The following is a 19,016-nucleotide window of genomic DNA, read 5'->3' as shown; positions in this document are numbered from 1 at the left end:
GTTTATTAAGTTAAATCCAGAAAAGTGAATCTAATAAATGGCAGCTTCTAAAATACCTCTGGTTGAAGAGTTTGGGGCATATTTAAAGCAGTCTCAAATCAAAGGAATGAGACAAACAGACCACAGCCACTGCTCTTACTTTAGAAGTCAAACATCATGGTCTTGTCTGGTTGTAAGGAAGGTCAGTGGTTACCAAGCTCCACCTCCCCAGGGTTAGGAGGACGCCGGTAGCTCTTCATCCAGTCTGGGTGAACACCTCCCGTGAACAGTGAAATCGCTCCTTTCAAGATCACCCTCTCCAAGGCTGGACATTCCATCAGGGACAGCCTCCTTTGTGTTCAGTTAAATCATACAACGCCTAGCAAATCTAGCTCCTCTAGGCTGAACACATTCAATTTTCTGCTTGGATCTATACCCCAAGTTTAAAGCTTGTCTCTGAGGTCAATGGAGAGCCACCGAAAAATTGTGAGAAGAGCACTGAACATTCCCCTGGAAAGAACAGGATGAGTATTTTCAGAAATATGCTGAAATGTATTTTAGTGTCTGATTGGATTTAATAAAGAGGAAGTGTGAGGAACTTGGCTAACTTGCACAACCCCCAGATTTTGGCTTAAGAAACAAGTAACAATCCATGGCAGAACTATTACCACCCACCAGGGCAGGCAATAAATAAGGGAGCAATTTGGGTTTAGGGGAAAGAGAAGTTGAGTTTGGATCTACTCCCGTATTCCTGCAAACACATTTTTAAGGCAATAGGAAATCTGCACATGGAATTCATGAAAGAACTGAACCAGACAGGCATGGAAAAGGTTCTGGAGGGCAGATGTTAAGGTGGACGAGGAAAACCAGGTGAAGGTATGAAAAGTGAGCCTAAAATGTAGTGGGCAAACCAAGGAGAAATACGTAATGGAAACCAAAGGATGGGTGTTTTTCTGACTGGATAAAATATATACTTCTTTAAATGATGCCTTTGAAGTGCTTCAAATATTAGAGATTTTTATTAATGTTGAGTATAAAAAACAACTTACTAAATTAAAAGGTTAATAATGTTTCTGGATTTTAGGATTGTAACTCCCCAAAGAGAGCCATAGATACACAAACACTAATCACACACAATAACAAAAAGAAAGCCACAACAACCACAATAATTTCAAAAGAATCTACACAATACACATCATGATCTAGGTTATATTCCAATTATTTTGCTGTAAAAAAAAAAAGAAAAAGAAAAAGAAAGAAACTACTGCCTTTAAAAGCCCATATGACTATTGTGATATTATGATTTTTTGGTTTTTTGAGAGAGAGCTAGTGCCAGTTGAGGGGCGGGGTAGGTGGCGGAGGAGGAAGAGAGAATCCCAAACAGGCTCCAGGCCCAGGGTGGAGCCTCTCATGAGGCTTGATCTTAGGACAGTGAGATCATGACCTGAGCTGAAACCAAGAGTCAGGACCCCAGCTCGGTTCATGACCTGAGCCGAAGGTAGATGCTTAACCAACTGAGCCACCCAGGCACCTGGTGAGATTATGATTTATTAAGAATACATATATATGTATGAATATGTACATATTGTACATGTGTACATGTATGTACATATATATGTACATATATATGTAAGAATGCATACATATATATATGGTTTTCATCCAGTTCTGGTACAGAGCCCCTAAAACCCCTGGAATTTCTTAAGTGATAAGAGCAATAAAGGCATCTTGGTATTCACAACAAACCTCTTTCAACCACAGCTGAATTTATGTTAATGAGAGGACTTCTGCCTTCCTAAGGAGGAGGGCAGGTTGCCAGGGGAAAAAAACCCTTGTGATTAGAGGGCTGGAACTTCTAGTCTCACTCTTGACCTCCAGGAGGGGAGAGGAGCTGGCGATTGAGTTCAATCACCAAAGGCAATGATTGAATCAATCAAACCAATATAATGAAGCCTCCTTAAAAACCAGGAAGACTGGGTTAGGGCACCTCCAGGTTGGTGAACACACTGGGGAGGGCGGCATGCTGAGAGAACGTAAAAGCTCCTTCCACACCTTCCCCACACCTTCCCTACACACGGCTTTCCTCTGACTGTTCCAAGTCATACCCTTTTATAATAAACTTTTATAATAAAGTTGTACCCTTTCATGGTAATCTAGTAAGTAAAATATTTCTCTGAGCTCTGTAAGCTGCTCTAGCAAATTAATCGACCCCAAGGAGAGGGCTGTTGGAACCCATAGCTGGTCAGTCAGAAGTCCAGGTTACCACCTAGACTTTTGGTTGCCATGTGAAGAGGGGGCAGACTGGTAGGATTGAAACCTTAACCTGTGGGATCTGCTGTTATCTCCAGGTAGATAATGTCAATATTAAATTGAATTATAAAACACCTAGCTGATGTCATAAGGAATTGCTTAGTGCTGGAGCAGGGGGGCACACATTGGATCAGAAACCCCAAAAACCCATATAGTTGGATCAGAATCTTAACTATACCCTTTAGATATTACTAACTAACCTTGAGGTTTAAAAAATATTTATAAAGGAAATCATGCCACATAACTGAAAGACATTGAAAAGATTTATCCAAATAATAACTAGAAACAATACAAAAGCAAGATACCACTACCCTTAGCAATAAAACATATGAAACATCAGCAAAGAAAACAGAAATCCTCCGTGGAGAAAAGTCCAGAAAGCTAGTAAAAGAACATAAGTGAGCTAAATTAATGAATTCACAGAAGTGACAATAATCCTTAACTTAATCTATAAATTTAATAAGAGATCAAATACCATCAGGACTTTAAGAAACTCCACACTTAGATAAAAGGCAACAGGTTCACCAACTTTGAAAAACGGCACACGTCCAGGTAATTATACACATTGCAAAGTCATTTTTAAAAACTGTATAGTAGTTACTGAAGACAGAAAATCAAACATAAAAGAATAGACCCTCAGAAACAATCTTACCTATGTATGGGAATCATATAAATGTATATGAAAAATCAATGAGTAAAAGCTATATAGGAGATGATGTTGAAAAACTGGCTTGCCATATTAAGAAGAATAAAACTGAATCCTTACATTACATCATACATGCAAGAAGATGCTAGATAGTTCAAAGGCTTGATATAAAAGGTAAAATGATAAAGCTAACAGAAGACTGTGGAGAAGAGAATGTTATCAAGCAATAAGACAGGATTCCTTAAATAAGAAAATAGCACAAAACATAAGTGAAAAATAGCATTGATCACATCAAAATTTAAACATTTCTTTTCAATCAGGGACACAACAAAGGTAAAGGAGGTATGAAATATTAGAGGAAAATATATATAATGTCTAAAATTGATTCTACACGTTAAGAGTCCAGTGATTACATACAAGTGAGTCTACTCCAAATAGTTTCAACAGTAAGAGAGAGTTACTACAGGGAATTTCTTACTGTACAGACTCTTGGAAGGGCTGAAGAAAAAGACTGTATCATCCTTTTAGAACTACCCACCAAGAACCAAATTAAAACCAGGCCACCAAGGAAGTGGTTGCCTCTTCTCTGATCTCAAGTCCTGGGCTTCGAGAGCACACTCCCATTGCTAGAATTAGGAAGCCTCATGGCTGAATGTTACCTCTGCCGTCAGCCCCAGAACTGTGCTCCCCCAGCCACCAGCCACACTAGGAGCAGGGACACACCATGCCCCACCATCTCAAGAAAAGAACACCTGAACAGTAGACCTCTGCTGACACGGCCCCGGAAGGATCTACAGTTCTACAGCTGTACATGTAAGTGCAAACAAAAAAAGTTGGTCCTAGGCTTCATTTGGGTCTTCCAAATCAGGTGGAAATTCATCAAACCTAAGCCACATTTGAAACAAAACCTACAGGGGACTCTGAGAAGCATCACTTTTATGTTAGCCTCTAATATAAGGAAAGAACACCAGGAGCTGAGTGACAATCCTTTATATCCTTAACACTGGTAATAAAATAATATCAAGAATTTACAAAGATAAAGAGAACCCTTGTGAATAAATAAGGAAAATCAGGAAACCCTACAGAGAAAGAGGCTATCAACAGGCAATTCAGATGGGCATTACCCAAATGGCTAAAAATAAACAAAAGTTTTCTCAAAGGCCTTAGCCATCAGAGGAATACAAAATAAAGAGTAAAACAAGATACTGCTTTCCCTCATTGGATTTGGAAAAAATCCAAAAATTAGGTAAGTGCCAATTCACTGCATTAATAGAATAAAAACTGGGGAAACATTCCGGAAAATAATCTGACAGTACCTAGACAAATTAAGTAAATACTTTATGGCCCAGCAACCTCACTCCTGAATAAATATCCCACAGAAGTTCTCACACAGGAATGTTCAGCAGTGTTGCCGGTGGTTGTAGAGAAGAATGTGAGACCAGATGTGCATCCCTGTGCAAATACTTAAAATAGGAGGAATGTCCGGAGCAACCGCACTGCACAACCACAAGGTACATGAGTCACACACAATAAAAGGTGAACAGAACTGTGGGGGCGCCTAGGGGGCTCCGTGGGTTAAGCCTCTGCCTTTGGCTCAGGTCATGATCTCAGGGTCCTAGGCTCAAGCCCCCGCATCGGGCTCTCTGCTTAGTAGGGAGCCTGCTTCCTCCTCTCTCTCTCTCTCTGCCTGCCTCTCTGCCTACTTGTGATCTCTGTCAAATAAATACATTAAATAAATAAATAAAATAAAATCTTTAAAAAAAAAAAAAAGGTGAACAGTGCCCCCTGGTGTGTACAACCCAGCAGAACCCTCACTTTCTGGAATATTATAGAGCTGTAAGAAGCAATGAACTTGACAGATATTCACCCAGAAAAATTTATAAAGTTCTTTCCAAACCCTGCTGATTTGGGGGGTGTTATTTTTTTTTTTTTTTAAGCAACACAAAGGGGCACCCAGTTGGCCCAATCAGTTAAACAACTGACTCCTAGTTGTGTGCTCTCGGGGTCACGGGGCTCTGAGCTCAATGAAAAGTCAGCTTAAGACTCTCTCCCTCCTCTCCTCCTCACTTTCTCTCAAATAAATCTTTAAAAATAAAACACAAAAAGCAGCAGAAAGAATTCCAACTCAGAATGTGTGTATAAACTAAAATACATACAGAAAGATTATGTACTTTGCAAAACTACTCCAAAAATTTCAAGGATGTCAAACATCAAAGGCAATTCCCTACACACATCACACTGTTCCCTACGCCGTCTGGGGGGGCAGAGAACGAAGTGCACACACAGCTATTCCCTCCTTCCAAAGGTCACATAATGCCCATCTGCTTTTGCAAAAGATCCGCATTAGTACTTATTTTCACTCACCGAAAGAAATCCAAAAAGGACTTTTTCGGTTTCCCTTAAAAAGGCAAAAAACGGAAACCGCACCGAGCCTTTCTCTTCCAGCGGGGCCTTTACAGAGGCTGCCGGAGCCCCAAGCGCGGGGAGTGGCGCCCCCAGCGCCTCCCCGAGGAACTACACGCAGCATGTCAGCACCACGCCTCCAGAGTAGAACCCTGTCTATGAGCATCTGTACTGCATCTTCATTTATTTCGAGCAGCCATTAGCAAGATGTATCTTAAAGTATCAGAAAAAGCCTAAAAGAGGCTGTTTTTTGAGTCTGGGAACCCTCAAAATTTTTCCCATATAAATTAATGGTAATTGTTTCTTTGCTTTGCACCATTTCGGCTTACAAAAGTTTGCATAGGATACTGTATTTTTGGATACGGAAGGAAACCTCTACAGGGCATAAATATGGACAAAATGAAGAGTTTTGCATGGACGAATGATGGGATGTGTCATGTACCGAGGGGTATGAGTAAATGCTCTTTGTTTCCCCCCTGAAGATCAGGAACAGAGTGCCAATAATATCTAAAACTACTAGAGAAAACATGAGATGGCTGAAGAACTGAAACATTCAGGATAAGGGACAGACTGAGCAACAAGGAGGGGATAAAACCATGGAGTGTTAGAATATTAATACATATATAGTAGAGATTTTAAACTTTAGCCTCAGGGCAGTAAGGAATCACTGACATGTTTCTAAACTGCACTGGCTGCCCATCTTTATATTGTTAATAGTTTACTCTCTTGTCTTGTAGAGAATTCTCAGAGAGGAGCCAGAGCCATGATAGCTAAGTGGGATGTGTCCGATGCCCAGGAGAGAGAGAGAAGCTAGAGATCGGTAACTTTAATCGGTAATAAAACCAAAAGGAAATTGGTGGCTCAACCTTAGGGATTAGCCCAAAGCTACCTAAATCTGTATGCCAGCCTTTACTATCCCAAGGCAGATGGTGGAGAAAATGATCTGTGAATTCAGAATCAAATAAGCCTCCTTACCAAAATAATCTGAATCAGAGACAGAAGTCTTCTAGGATGACTTTTTCACTTATACTGCACGTTTGGCTCAGACAACGGTCTGTCTGCAGAAATCACTGCAGTTCTTAGTCAACCTCATATGCCCACCCACAATATGCTAGATCCAACAGAGTCAACACACTTTGGGATTTTTCTAAAATTGGAAGACACAGATCAAATCCTATATCCTGAAATAAACTACCAGGATACTATCCAAACATTTTACACCCTCAAAGCCATTTAACCAAAATAGCGCTCTGTTAAGATATAATCATCTTGCAGAACATCTTAGGTAGCTGCAAAATATAACACCTCCCATAAAGAATTTGCATACCTTATGTCTCCAAGGGGAAGTATTCGTCTACAGATTCCAAAAGGTGTGGAGTGGAAGAGAAGAGACCAATGATTTACAAGAACCTGGGCTAACAAATGAGTTGGAGGGGCCCCTGGGTGGCTCAGTCCTTAAGCGTCTGCCTTTGGCTCAGGTCAAGATCCTGGGGTTCTGGAATCAAGCCCCATGTCAGGCTCCCTGCTCAGTGGGGAGCCTGCTTCTCCCTCTCCCACTCCCCCTGCTTGTGTTCCCTCTCTCCATCTCTTTCTGTCAAATAAATAAATAAAAATCTTTTAAAAAATTTGAGTTGCAAAAGATTATCTCTATTGTTATCCCATTGTTTACATTACTTTTAAAAGACCTGTATGTTAAGAGTGAAGAGACTCATTGTTTGCATAACTTTCCACAGAGTATTCAAATTAATTCATTTGTAAGCCTCAAATAGCTCTATTCTAATAGTGCATTTGCTTCTTAATGGGCTTAAACAAGCTGCACTTCTTCATGGACAATAAAACAAAAGTAAAAATCCTAGGAGTTCCCAAAACCTTTTAGCCTCCATCTCTAAGAAAGTTTTTTAGTCAATGAAAACTTCTACACAGAATACCATAGATTAATAAAAATTTTGAGTAAGCAGAGTTGGGAAAATTGAAAACATACAAAAATCAATTATCGTTGAACCTTGAGTATAATAATGGTTTGAACTGCATGGGTGTATACTTACACGAGGACTTTTTTGTTATAAATACAATACAGTTCCATAAATGTATTTTAACTTCTTTATTTTTTTTTTTTTTTTTAAAGATTCTGGAGTGCCTGGGTGGCTCAGTCGGTAAGCATCTGCCTTCGGCTTAGGTCATGATCCTGGGGTCCTGGGATTGAGCCCTATGTCAGGCTCCCTGCTCAGCGGGGGACCTACCTCTCCCTCTCTCGCTCCCCCTGCTTGTGTTCCCTCTCTCGCTGTGTGTCTCTGTGTCAGATAAACAAAATCTTCAAAAAAACAAGAAAACTTGCTCAGTTTGCTGTCCGTATTAGGAAGACTCCACAGACATGCTCTCTATACCCTCTGCCTCATACATGGTATGACACAGCTTTCCTTCTCATAAAGCATGTCAGCCATACACCACACCTACTCACTACCTTCGTGCTCAGAAACACAAGATCCTAGATTCCTGTCAGATACTGGCCGTCGGAGCAGTCCAGATCGCACTCCCTGCAGTGTCCATCAACAATCGGTGGAAGGTAGCAAAATCGAAACACTGCTGCTCTGGCCATCCCCGACCACGAGTGCTGTCTTTACCCCACCGCACAAACACACCCTCCCCCAGGGGGACTGTCTTCGGCTCTAACAATAGAGAAACGAAACGTGAAGAGCATCACCATTAGCAGAAAAGGTTAAGTGCTGCGACGGTCCCTTCCACAGAACTCCAGGCCGGATGAGACCTGGACGAAGCAGCTTTCTTGCCTGGGCCGGGGAAACCAGGGCACCATGAAGAGGGAAGAAGTGACTGCCCCGGGTCTTCCAGGAAACCGGTGACATCCTCTAGAAAGGGAGACAGAGTGAAAGACGTCTCCGCCTGTGCTACTGTCGCAGCAGAGCTAGGAGCTTCCTGCTAAACTCACTCCTTCCCCTCCCGTGTGTGCAAAGCCACAGCTTAAATGACACAGAATTCATTTCCATAGGAGCCCACTACGTTACCAGGCACAACAAAGAACGCTTCTGCTTGAAGTATAAAAAGAGGCAACTGAGTAGGAAAATGAGCATCATTTAAAACACCGTCCAGGCTTAATTTTTTCAAGAAATCATCCCATTGTCCCTGAAAATAAATAGACTATCTTCAGCTCATTGTGGCTCTGGTAGAACAGAAAATACAGCTTCAAGTAGGTTCAGGATATGTGGAAACTGACTGGATCGCAGATCGCAGAGGAGTGGAAGCCCTCCTATCCGGTCAGCACCTCCCGGGACATGCTGGGAAAGGTGGAGGACATGCATGTTTCCCTTTCTCTCATCCACAGAGGCGCCCATGTCAGAGAGTAACAATTCGCCCGCATGGTCAGAGTCCTCTTAGAGCATCCAATACCTGCCATTGTCTGTTCATGTAATGTCAATGCTTTACTAAATAGCGTTTCAAATTGACTAGAAGTTGTATGTGTCGTATATTTGTATTTTTAATATTTAAAAAAAAAAAAGCCTGGGAAAGTTTTCAGCCACTAAAATTACATCCAATAACTATCAAGCCACAAGCAGTAGTTATTTGTTTCTTTCTAATGGTCCCTTAATGCTAAATTTCATTAACATCAGGTTATTACTTACAACACACAAGCAGAAATAAACAGAGCAATAAAATTTTCTCTATTTCCTTACTTCTTCTCTCATCAGCAATAAAATTTATAATTGGAAGCTCAATTACTGTATTATCATTGCTATTTTAAAATCAACCAAATATAAGATGCTCTTTCAAAACAAGTTCTATCAAAGTATCATTCTTTCCTCAGATTCAATCATACCTCAATAAAAACTATTAATTTTGACTGATCAAAAATGTTAGTAATTTTCCAGTTTGAATTCAATAGGAAGCCTAGATACCCAACTTGCTTTTTCCAAAAAAAAATGGTGGGGGGGTGCCTGGGTGGCTTAGTCGGCTGAGCGTCTGACTCTTGGTTTTATCTTTTTTATTTTTTAAGATTTTGTTTATTTATTTGACAGACAGAGATCACAAGTAGGCAGAGAAGCAGGCGGTGGGGGGGTGGGAAGCAGGCTCCCCACTGAGCAGAGAGCCCGATGCAGGGCTTGATCCCAGGACCCTGGATCAGGATCCCAGGACCCTGGATCGGCTCAGGTCTTGATCGGCTCAGGGTCCTGGGATCAAAACCTGAGCCGAAGGCAGAGGCTTAACCCCCTGAGCCACCCAGGCACCCCCCCCACCGACTCTTGGTTTTAGCTCAGGTCATGATCTCAGGGTCATGTGATGGAGCCCCATCTTGGGCTCCGTGCTCAGCGGGGAGTCCACTGAAGATTCACACTACCCCCCTCCCACTGTTCCTCCCCCAACTCATGCTCATTCTCTCTCTAAAACACATAAATCAAGTCTTTCAAAAAAAAAAAAAAAAGTAGGTAAAAATTTTAAAAGTGGCAAACAATTATTCATAAAACCCTGGAATGCTAAGTGTCTGTCATATTCCTGGCACACAGCAGACACAGAAGAGACATTGGTAGATGTGTCGGTAGAGATTAGATGATGGACAGAATCAGGTGAGTATCCAAGGTGGAAGGAAAAGCAGAAATAGGTGAGAAAAAAGACCAAAGAATCCCTAAACCCCAAAAGCGTTCATAATATGATGCAGACGTTAAGTGTAGAGATACGGAAATAAATGATGCCAGTTAAGAGTAGTTGGTAAAGACACAAGAAATGAAAATGGGAATTTAAACAGCCCTTTCAGATGCTAAATCAAGAGACAAATAGAGTGTGGTCCAAGAGGGTAAAAACTTCAAGGCAAGGGCACAAATCCGGAAAATGAGATGTACATTCATAAAACAGCAAACGATTAGCTTGTCTCAAGTTGAGAGCTTACGACGGACACGGTGGGAGGTTAAGGGTGCAAAGTCAGGCCTTGCGTCCAGATGCTCTGCAGGACGAGAATCCGAAGGGTGTCCGCCTGCTGCCTCCTCTTCCCCAGCCCTCCTTTAAAAATGAGCAACTGCCCCAATCACACAGCTACACCTCCATCGTAGGCTTCCCTTATCCAAACTCTGAAGAAAACCAACAATCACAGGAAATGATAGAAGGAAAAAAATGATGAATAAATGGGAATAAAACAGTGATTAGGTACATGAATCAACCTTCTGCATACAGTTTCAGAGTTGTTTTGTTTTGTCTTAACCAATTTGGTTTTGGTCCACTTTGAGCAATGAAGTTTATTAAGGCAATAAACCAGGAGAGGAAAGCACACAGCACCAATTACGTGCCTCTACCAGACAGAGCCGTAGTGGCTTCATATAAACTATTTCATTTAATTTTCACATTATTAATGTGAAATGACTCCTCTAGCTTCATATGTGTAAGAAAAATTACTCGAGAGTCCCTTTAAAAAGCTAAGATACAAATTCATCTAGAATGATAGCAGAACAACTGCTGCACCATCATCCGACTGAATAGGTTCAGCAGTTTTTAATAGAATCAGAAGGAAACACAGCTCAAAAAGCATCTGTTCAATTTCAAATACACATTGCTTCTACCCTAAGCCTAAATGCACTTAGAAGTAGGCCAGTCCGCAGCTCATAAAGCAGACATTAAAACCCATCACTGGGGTACCTGACTTCAATCCAAACAGTCTTAAAGAAAACATGAGAAAGGATGTTGCAGATCAGACTAAAATGACTTAAGGGGGTGCCTAGGTGACTCAGGCGTTAAGTACGGCTCAGGTCATGATCCCAGAGTCCTGGGATGGAACCCTACATTGGGCTCCCTGCTCGGTGGGAAGCCTGCTTCTCCCTCTCCCACTCTCCCTACTTGTGCTCCCTCTCTTGCTGTGTCTCTCTCTGCCAAATAAATAAAAACGAAATCTTTAAAAAATAAAATAGAGAGATTTGAGAACAGTGTTTCCAGCCCTAGCTTTTGTTACCAAAATCTATTCTGATATAATAATTTGTTAATTTTATATCTATCCTGATAAAATAATTTGTTAATTTTAAGAAATGTCCAAATACAGGAAAAAGCAGAGCATGCATCAAAAAGCCCTTTACCCATTACAGTGAGATGCGTTATATACGCACATGAGGGATGATTTCTGACTTTCCTTCATGTGTTGGACATGAACGACAACCAGACTCTGTCAGATGCTAACACTAGAAATAAGACAGCAACTGTCCTCAACAAATTCACAGTTAAATCATTTAACAAGCTATATAAGAAAACCTGCACTCCTACACTGGAGCATCTCTACGGATATAAAAATCAAGATAACCTTTAGAAAAGCCAAAATGAGAGTCCTACAATCCAACAGCCAAAGCACAAGCCATTTACTAATTAGCTAGTCATTTAAAAGCTCACGGATACACTGCATTTCATTTTATACACAACAGATTTGCTTATCCAAGTCCACATCCTAGATGAAGCTTTGACTAGCTTACTGCCCTGAGGCAAGTTACTTCTCTTGTCTGAATCTTGCTTAGCTCACTGGGAAAAGAGAAATAAATAGCTTTATTTCGAGGTTGTTCTAAGGATTACAGAAAATTATGTAATGCACCACAGTGTCTGGCACTCAGGAGAAGTGGAATAAATAAAACTTTACATCATAATTATAGGATTTGCCAACCGATAACAAACTGATCAGAAAAATCAAATCAGAAGTAGGAGGGGTGGCAAAGAGAAAAAAGACAGCCCCGTGAACGGACTAGCAGACGTCAGAAAGCAAAGACACAAACACTCAGAAACAGGAGACAGGAACCAGCAGCATGAACGCTTCCCCAATATTTTCACAGCACCTAACAATGACCTGCCTGATGATGACATTAAGCCGTTGAAAACAGATTAAACTTTGATTCCACGTGTTTAGAAAAGGACAGATCAGGGCATAATTGATTTTGGAGAGACTCCTATCAAAAGTGATTTAGCATTACAAATTTAGTATTTGATTTAGCATCACAAATTTAGTATTTTGTCCAAACCAACTAACCACAAAACTATTAACAAGCTTCTGCTAGACTTGATGGACAAAGGAACCTCTCAAATTTCAGAAGCCATTTTTTTCTTACTCAACATGGAAAAAGATGCATGTCCAACAAATTAACTGTGGAAAGATTTCAGTATGATGGCCTAAAACATTATCAATTGTTTTTTTTTTTTAAGATTTTATTTTTTTATTTGACAGAGAGAGAGGGGGAGAGGCAGAGGGAGAAGCAGGCTCTCCGCCGAGCAGGGAGCCCAACACAGGGCTCGATCCCAGGACCCTGGGACCATGACCTGAGCAGAAAGCAGACACCTAACCGACTGAGCCACCCAGGTTGCCCCACATCATCAGTTTTTAACAGCCAACACAAAATAAAGTTTTGGTTTCCGTCTTCACTAAATGTTTTTCTATCTACCAAACAAATACAAACATGTGCCACAAAGATCTCTTTCCACTTGAATTTTCTCCCTACACTTGGGAGGCACTAAAAAGCTAACAACATCTGTTTCTTTCTCCAGAGCTGACAACCCTCACTCTGGTTTAAAAATAAAAGATGTTTATGGAGGCTTATAGATACAATGATCACCTGCTTCAAAGGCAGCTGGCGATTAATGGAGCCAAAGACATGCAAAATGAAGGCCAAAAAAACCAATTTCCCTAAGGAGAATGCCTCTGTTCCTCAGGCGTCTGGTAATATCCAAGAGGCCCATAAAACTGTAGAGGGTGGTAAAGAACCAAATGTGAAGCCAGATGACAAGAAAACAAACCGCAACAGAGAAACAGGGACGTGTGTCCTTCTGGGTTCACCAAACCACTACAAGAACAGTTTCCCTGAGAGCTGCCTCGAGGGAATCTGGTTCCTCTGACCCATAACCCCTCTTCTTCCAGCCCAAGGCAGGCCCTTTCAATATCGAAAGGGACAGACGGGTCTTACTAAAAACAGAACTGAAACATCTCCTAAGTGAAGACTTAAAATTATTTTTTTATAAGTAGTTTTGACTCGATGTTGTCTTTCAGTACCAAAGGTTTAAAAATGAGTACGAAGCAAGGACATTCAGGCTGGAATCAGTGGACTCAGCTTCTATTTCTGGCTCTGCCTCTGAATGAATCACAGGGTAACCTTGAGTCATTTCTTCTCTCTACCTACCTGCATTTCCCCACCAGTTACAAGATTAGGTTAAACCTATCACTTTCTTTTAGAGAACATGAGTGGGTGAGAAAAATATGTGGAAATGGCCACACAAACATCTACTGATCACTGACCAGCTAGATCCAAACATCAAAGACAAAGTCAGTTATGTCCATATATTTTTTTAAATATTTTATTTATTTGACAGACAAAGATCACAAGTAGGCAGAGAGGCCAGCAGAGAGAGAGAGAAGGAAGCAGCCTCCCCGCTGAGCAGAGCCTGATGCGGGGCTCAATCCCAGGACCCTGAGACCATGACCAAAGAGACTTTAACCCACTGAGCCACCCAGGTGCCCCTGATGTCCATATTAAAACAACTCGAGCTACACTTCTGCCCTGCATGGTTAAAAAAAAAAAAAAAAACAAAAACAACTCCCTAGAGAAGCCAACAGAATACAGATGCTTACTGAATAGGACTCCTTTAAGAGTCTGAAATTTCAAATTTGGAAATACTTAGCAAATTAAAATAAAATGCAAGTAACAAACTTTTTTTTTCTCTTAGAGAAAACAAATCTTCAGCCTGTTTAGGGCCTACAATCACCAGGACTCTGATCAATCTTCCTGTGCGGTCCTCTTTCCTGACCAGCCCCTTTACCTGATGCTCCCACAGGATGGCACTGCACCTCCCCACCGTTCCTGCGTACTCAGGGAGCCCTGGAGAGGCAGAACCATGCCTTAATGACCTTTGTATGTCCTGCCACTAACATATTGCCTGGTACAATGTAGATGTCCAGAATATACATATATACATTTGTTAATTTTAAGAAATGAATATATAGGGGCACCTGGGTGGCTCAGTGGGTTAAGCCTCTGCCTTCGGCTGAGGTCATGATCTCGGGGTCCTGGGATCAGGTCCTCGTTGGGCTCTCTGCTCAGCAGGGAGCCTGCTTTGCCTCCACCCCCACACCTGCCTCTCTGCCTACTTGTGATCTGTCAAATAAATAAATAGAATCTTAAAAAAAATAAAAAATGGGGAGCCTGGGTGGCTTAGTCGTTAAGCCTTCCGCTCAGCTCATGATCCCAGAGTCCTGGGATCGAGTCCCACATCTGGCTTCCTGCTCTATGGGAAGCCTGCTTCTCCCTCTCCCATTCCCTCTGCTGTGTTCCCTCTCGCTGCGTCTCTGTCAAGTAAATAAATTAAAATCTTTAAAAAATAAATAAAAATTTTTAAAAATGTATATTCAGAGTCTAATCTATTAGAAAGAGCAACCATTAATATTTATAAATGATAATGTGAATCATTATCATTTAAAAATATATATTCAGAGGGACACCCAAGCAGTGGGTTGGGCACCTGACTCTTGGTTTCCTTCAGGGCATAATCTCAGGGTCCTGGGATCTAGCCCCAAGTCTGGGCTCTGTGCTCAGCGGGAAGTCTGCCTGAGGTTCTCTCCTCCTGCTTATGCACTCTCTTTTAAATAAATAAATCGTTTTTAAAAATACATACATATACATACACATTTATAAATGAATGATTCCCTAAAGAGGAAACATATGATTTTCTCACCAACATTAAATTCACAAAATTGACTCAAGAACTTTCCTGTCTTCTTCCTTCAAAATAGTCTTTCAGGGATTTGTTTTGTTTATATTTTTTATAATTTATCTACAGGGTATTAGACTATAAGCATTACTTTTAACTTAACCTACACAATAAAAGGAAGGGAGGAGAAGTTAGAAAGAGTGAGAGAGGGAAAGGGAGCAAGCAGTAAATAAATGAACAAAGTGAATAAAAAGAAGCTACTCTTAAGAATCTATAAATATAGGGCGCCTGGGTGGCTCAGTGGGTTAAGCGACTGCCTTCGACTCAGGTCATGATCCCGGAGTCCTGGGATCGAGCCCCGCATCAGGCTCCCAGCTCCACGGACAGTCTGCTTCTCCTTCTGACCTCCCCTCTCATGCTCTCTCTCTCTCTCAAATAAATAAAATTAAAAAAAAAATCTATAAATATAAAATAAAAGGTGATCCTTTAAATAAAAATTAAAATAAAAACGTAGTAAATACAAGTAACTACAACATTAATGGCAGTTAGCCAAAGTAGCTATGCCCACTGAGAAATGTCACTTAAGAAATGTTTTATAGGGGGGTGCATGGGCGGCTCAGTGGGTTAAACCTCTGCCTTCAGCTCAGGTCATAATCCCAGGGTCCTGGGATAGAGCCCCACATGGGGCTCTCCGCTCAGCAGGGAGCCTGCCCCACCCCCCACCTCCACCCTCCTCCCTGCCTACTTGCGATCTCACTGTCAAATGAATAATTTTTTTAAAAAAGAAATATTTTATAACTAACCCATTTATCAAATGGATAATCAAAAACAGAGGATGTTAAGCTTTTTAAATTACATTTGAAATTTTTTTTTTAAGATTTTATTTATTTATTTGACAGAGAGATCACAAATAGGCAGAGAGGCAGCAGAGAGAGAGAGAGGAGGAAGCAGGCTCCCCGCTGAGCAGAGAGCCCGATGCGGGGCTCAATCCCAGGACCCCGAGATCATGACCTGAGCCGAAGGCAGCGGCTTAACCCACTGAGCCACCCAGGCGCCCCACATTTGAAATTTTTAATCAAAGATTTATCACAAACCTACCAGCAATTGCATAAATTTTCATTCTTTTCTACTCCTTAAATTTTTAGTCAATATTTCCTTTAATAACTAAGAGTAGAAGAGAACAAGAAACAAACTCTCGCTCTACCAGTAGGCACTTAAAAGGCCTTGGGACCTATCGGCCTATAAGAAAGGGTAAACTCACTGAACTACTTGCTTTTTAACCACAGTAAGTGGACCCCTTAGCTGGGCTTTCACGGTGCCCGTCAGAATCCATAACAACGGCTGAGGAGAGGTGCCAGCTGGGTTACATGTCCTCGGTTTTCTCAACTTCACTATCTCCAAGCTATGCCCTGTTTTGACTGCACATAAAACCCAATGAAAATGATTCCTAATATTCTATTTCATTATTTATTAACTCTCTAATACCATGTGTCAGATTTGGTCGCATCAGCAATCAGGAATGTCCCCTTAAGTTCAGTGAGTAGTGTACCCCGATGGCTGAGCTAGCACTACATATTACATACACACATATATACCCACACGTGTGAGAGCAGGCAGAGATCAACTCTGGATAGCACCGAAATAAATTATTTGTTTCTTGACCCTTGTCAAAGAATCATTAACAAGTTTTTTCTTTTTAATGCTGTGGGGATCAGGACAGAAAGAGAATGATGGCTCAGCTAACTATGCCCCCCCCCAAAAAAAGGGGTCGGGGGGAGTTGATCTGTCTGGTGGGACCCTGGGCATAGAGACCAGCACATGTTTGGGAGAAATGGACGGAGCCCTTTTTTGAGACAACTTAGGAGACGCAACAAAGCTGTCCTCCCTGGAAAGAAAAGAATAAAGAAAAGACGAAAAAAGAAAAGAGAGGAAAGGAACGGAAAAGGGGAAGGAAAGGAAAAAAGAGAGAAAAGAAAAGAGAAACAGGGACTTTACTGAGCTGGTGTGCAGGACCCGAAAGGATCCCCCTAAGGCAGGGCTTGCCCGAGGCGGGTCTGGGCGTCCGGGCCGGAGCAGGTGACCGCGGGGGCCCCGATTGGCAGCCGCTCCGCCCGAGCGCACTCACCTGTGAACACGTTCTGGAAACCGTCCGCAGCCGCCGGCGCCCCAGACACCTTGGCGGCCTGCGCGGCGGGCGCCCCCCCGCTCCCCTCCGAGGCCGCCGCGCGCTCCAGCAGGTGCGCGGAGCCCCCGGCCGGGGGCGCGCGGCCGCCCAGCTCCTCGGTCCAGTCGGCGGAGCGGCTGAGGCCGCAGGCGAGGCCGCCGTCAGCCCGGGGCTTCTTGGCTGGAGCGGCGGCCGAGACCAGGGCGGCTCTGGGCCCCCGGCTCAGGGAGGGCTCCGGCCGCCTCTTGATCCTGGGGCTCTGGCTGGGGGACTGGGAGGGAGAGTGGTTGGGCGAGCTGAGCTGCCGCGTGGTGGTCTTGATGTAGCAGGGGGTGATGAGCGGGTAGGGCTTGAAGCAGCGCGGGCTGGGCGCGGGGCTGCTGGGCAGGGAGGCCGCCGCCGGGGCGCTGGGCCTGCCGGGCTCCCCCTCGGGCTCTGCCCCCGGCGCCGGGGGCCCCTCTCCCAGCCCCAGGCCCCACGCCTCCCCCGGAGAGTCTCGGCGGGCATCCTCAAATGCGTCCTCCTCGCCCTCCTCGTCAGTGTCCCCAGCCCCTGGCCCGGCGGCCGCGGCCGAGCCCTCTCCCGGCGCGGACGCGGGGAACGCGAAGGCGGTGGAGGAGGGCGAGTCTGCGGCCGTGGGCTGGTCCACCGGCAGGCCGGGCTCCGCCGAGGCCCCGGGGCCGCCGGGGGGCGGGGGCTGCTCGGGCGCCCGGGGCGCGGGGACCAGGCTGCCGGGCAGCTCGGAGCGCGCAGGCAGCGCCTGCTCCGTGTCCGGACTGCGAGGGGCGCCCCCGGATGCGCTGCTGGAGCCCAGCAAGTACTGGTCCAGGCCCAGGAAGGCCCCGGGCTGGGGGGAGGCGGCTGTGGAGGGCGCCGCAGGCTCCTCGGGGCCCTGGAGCAGCAGCAGCTGCTGCTGCTGTTGCTGGCGGATCGCCTGCTGAATGTCTGAAAGCAGGTCCTCCTGCTCCGTGGCCGAGTGAAAGCTGTAGATGTCCGTGTCCGAGCCCGAACTGGTCCTTTGTCCGTCCTGCGTCCCCGCGGCGGTCTCCAAACCCTCCAAGACCACCCTGCCCCCACCCCCAGCCTCGGCGGGTCCATGGTCCCTCGGGCGGGTTACCTCGAAGGGGTCGGCACCCTCGGTGTCCGACAAGCCCGTCTCGTCGGCCGAGAGGCTGAGGTCTGGCGTCTTGGTGACCAGAGAGTGCGCGCTGTCCAGCTCCCCGGCCGGCAGGGCCTGGGCGTCCAGCACGTCCTCGCGGGAGCCGCCGCTGCTCTTCCCCTTGGACAGGTTCTTCCTGATCCGCAGGTTGGAGAACACGGAGGCTCTGGATTCCGACTTGCTCTTCTTCTTGCCCGGCTCCCCGCCGCCGCCCCCTCCGCCCTTGCCGTGCTTGCCCAGCGCCTTCTTGCCCGCGCTCCCCTTCTTTGTGGCTTCCACATCCCTGGGCCCAACGGCATCCTCGGCGCCGCCTGCGCCTTCGTGCAGGGCTTCACCTGCGCTGCGCTTCAGCTTCCCGTCCTGGTTCCCCATGGCGCAACCCCGCTGCTCGGCCGAGGCGCCGCCGACACTCAGGCCATGCCGGCCGTCCTCGGCGCCCAGCCCGCACAGGGGGAGGCGCGGGGGCCGGGCCGGCGGCCGGGCGAGCCTCTGCGCGAGGAGGCCGACGCGCGTGCGGCCGGCGCTGCTCGCCTCGGCCGCTTCTCCGCACAATGCGCGCCCGCGGCGGCCGTGGCGGCGGCTGCAGCGCGGCGCGAGCGGGGCGCGAACGTGCTCAGTGCGGCGCTCGGAGCCGGCCAATGGCTGCGCGGGACGCGGGCCGGGCCGGGCCCCCCGGTGGCCGCCGCCGCCGC

At 44.9% G+C, this 19,016-nt stretch overlaps 1 protein-coding gene across 2 annotated transcripts in view; it reads right to left on the bottom strand.

Annotated features, from left to right (window-relative positions):
* Positions 1 to 18,788, bottom strand: part of FMN2 (formin 2) — a 373,618-nt gene extending 354,830 nt beyond the window's left edge. For both annotated transcript variants that reach the window (XM_059412485.1, XM_059412486.1), the window contains exon 1: positions 17,127 to 18,788. In XM_059412485.1, the coding sequence (XP_059268468.1) occupies positions 17,127 to 18,696 (1,570 nt within the window). In that variant the 5' untranslated portion in view covers positions 18,697 to 18,788. The remainder of the gene's footprint in view (positions 1 to 17,126) is intronic.
* Between the last annotated feature and the right edge of the window lie 228 nt (positions 18,789 to 19,016).

The sequence above is a fragment of the Mustela nigripes genome, chromosome 10 (assembly GCF_022355385.1).
Source record: "Mustela nigripes isolate SB6536 chromosome 10, MUSNIG.SB6536, whole genome shotgun sequence".
NCBI classification, from domain to species: domain Eukaryota; kingdom Metazoa; phylum Chordata; class Mammalia; order Carnivora; family Mustelidae; genus Mustela; species Mustela nigripes.
Note: the sequence above shows the minus strand (reverse complement) of the source record. Positions and strands in the feature narration are given on the sequence as shown.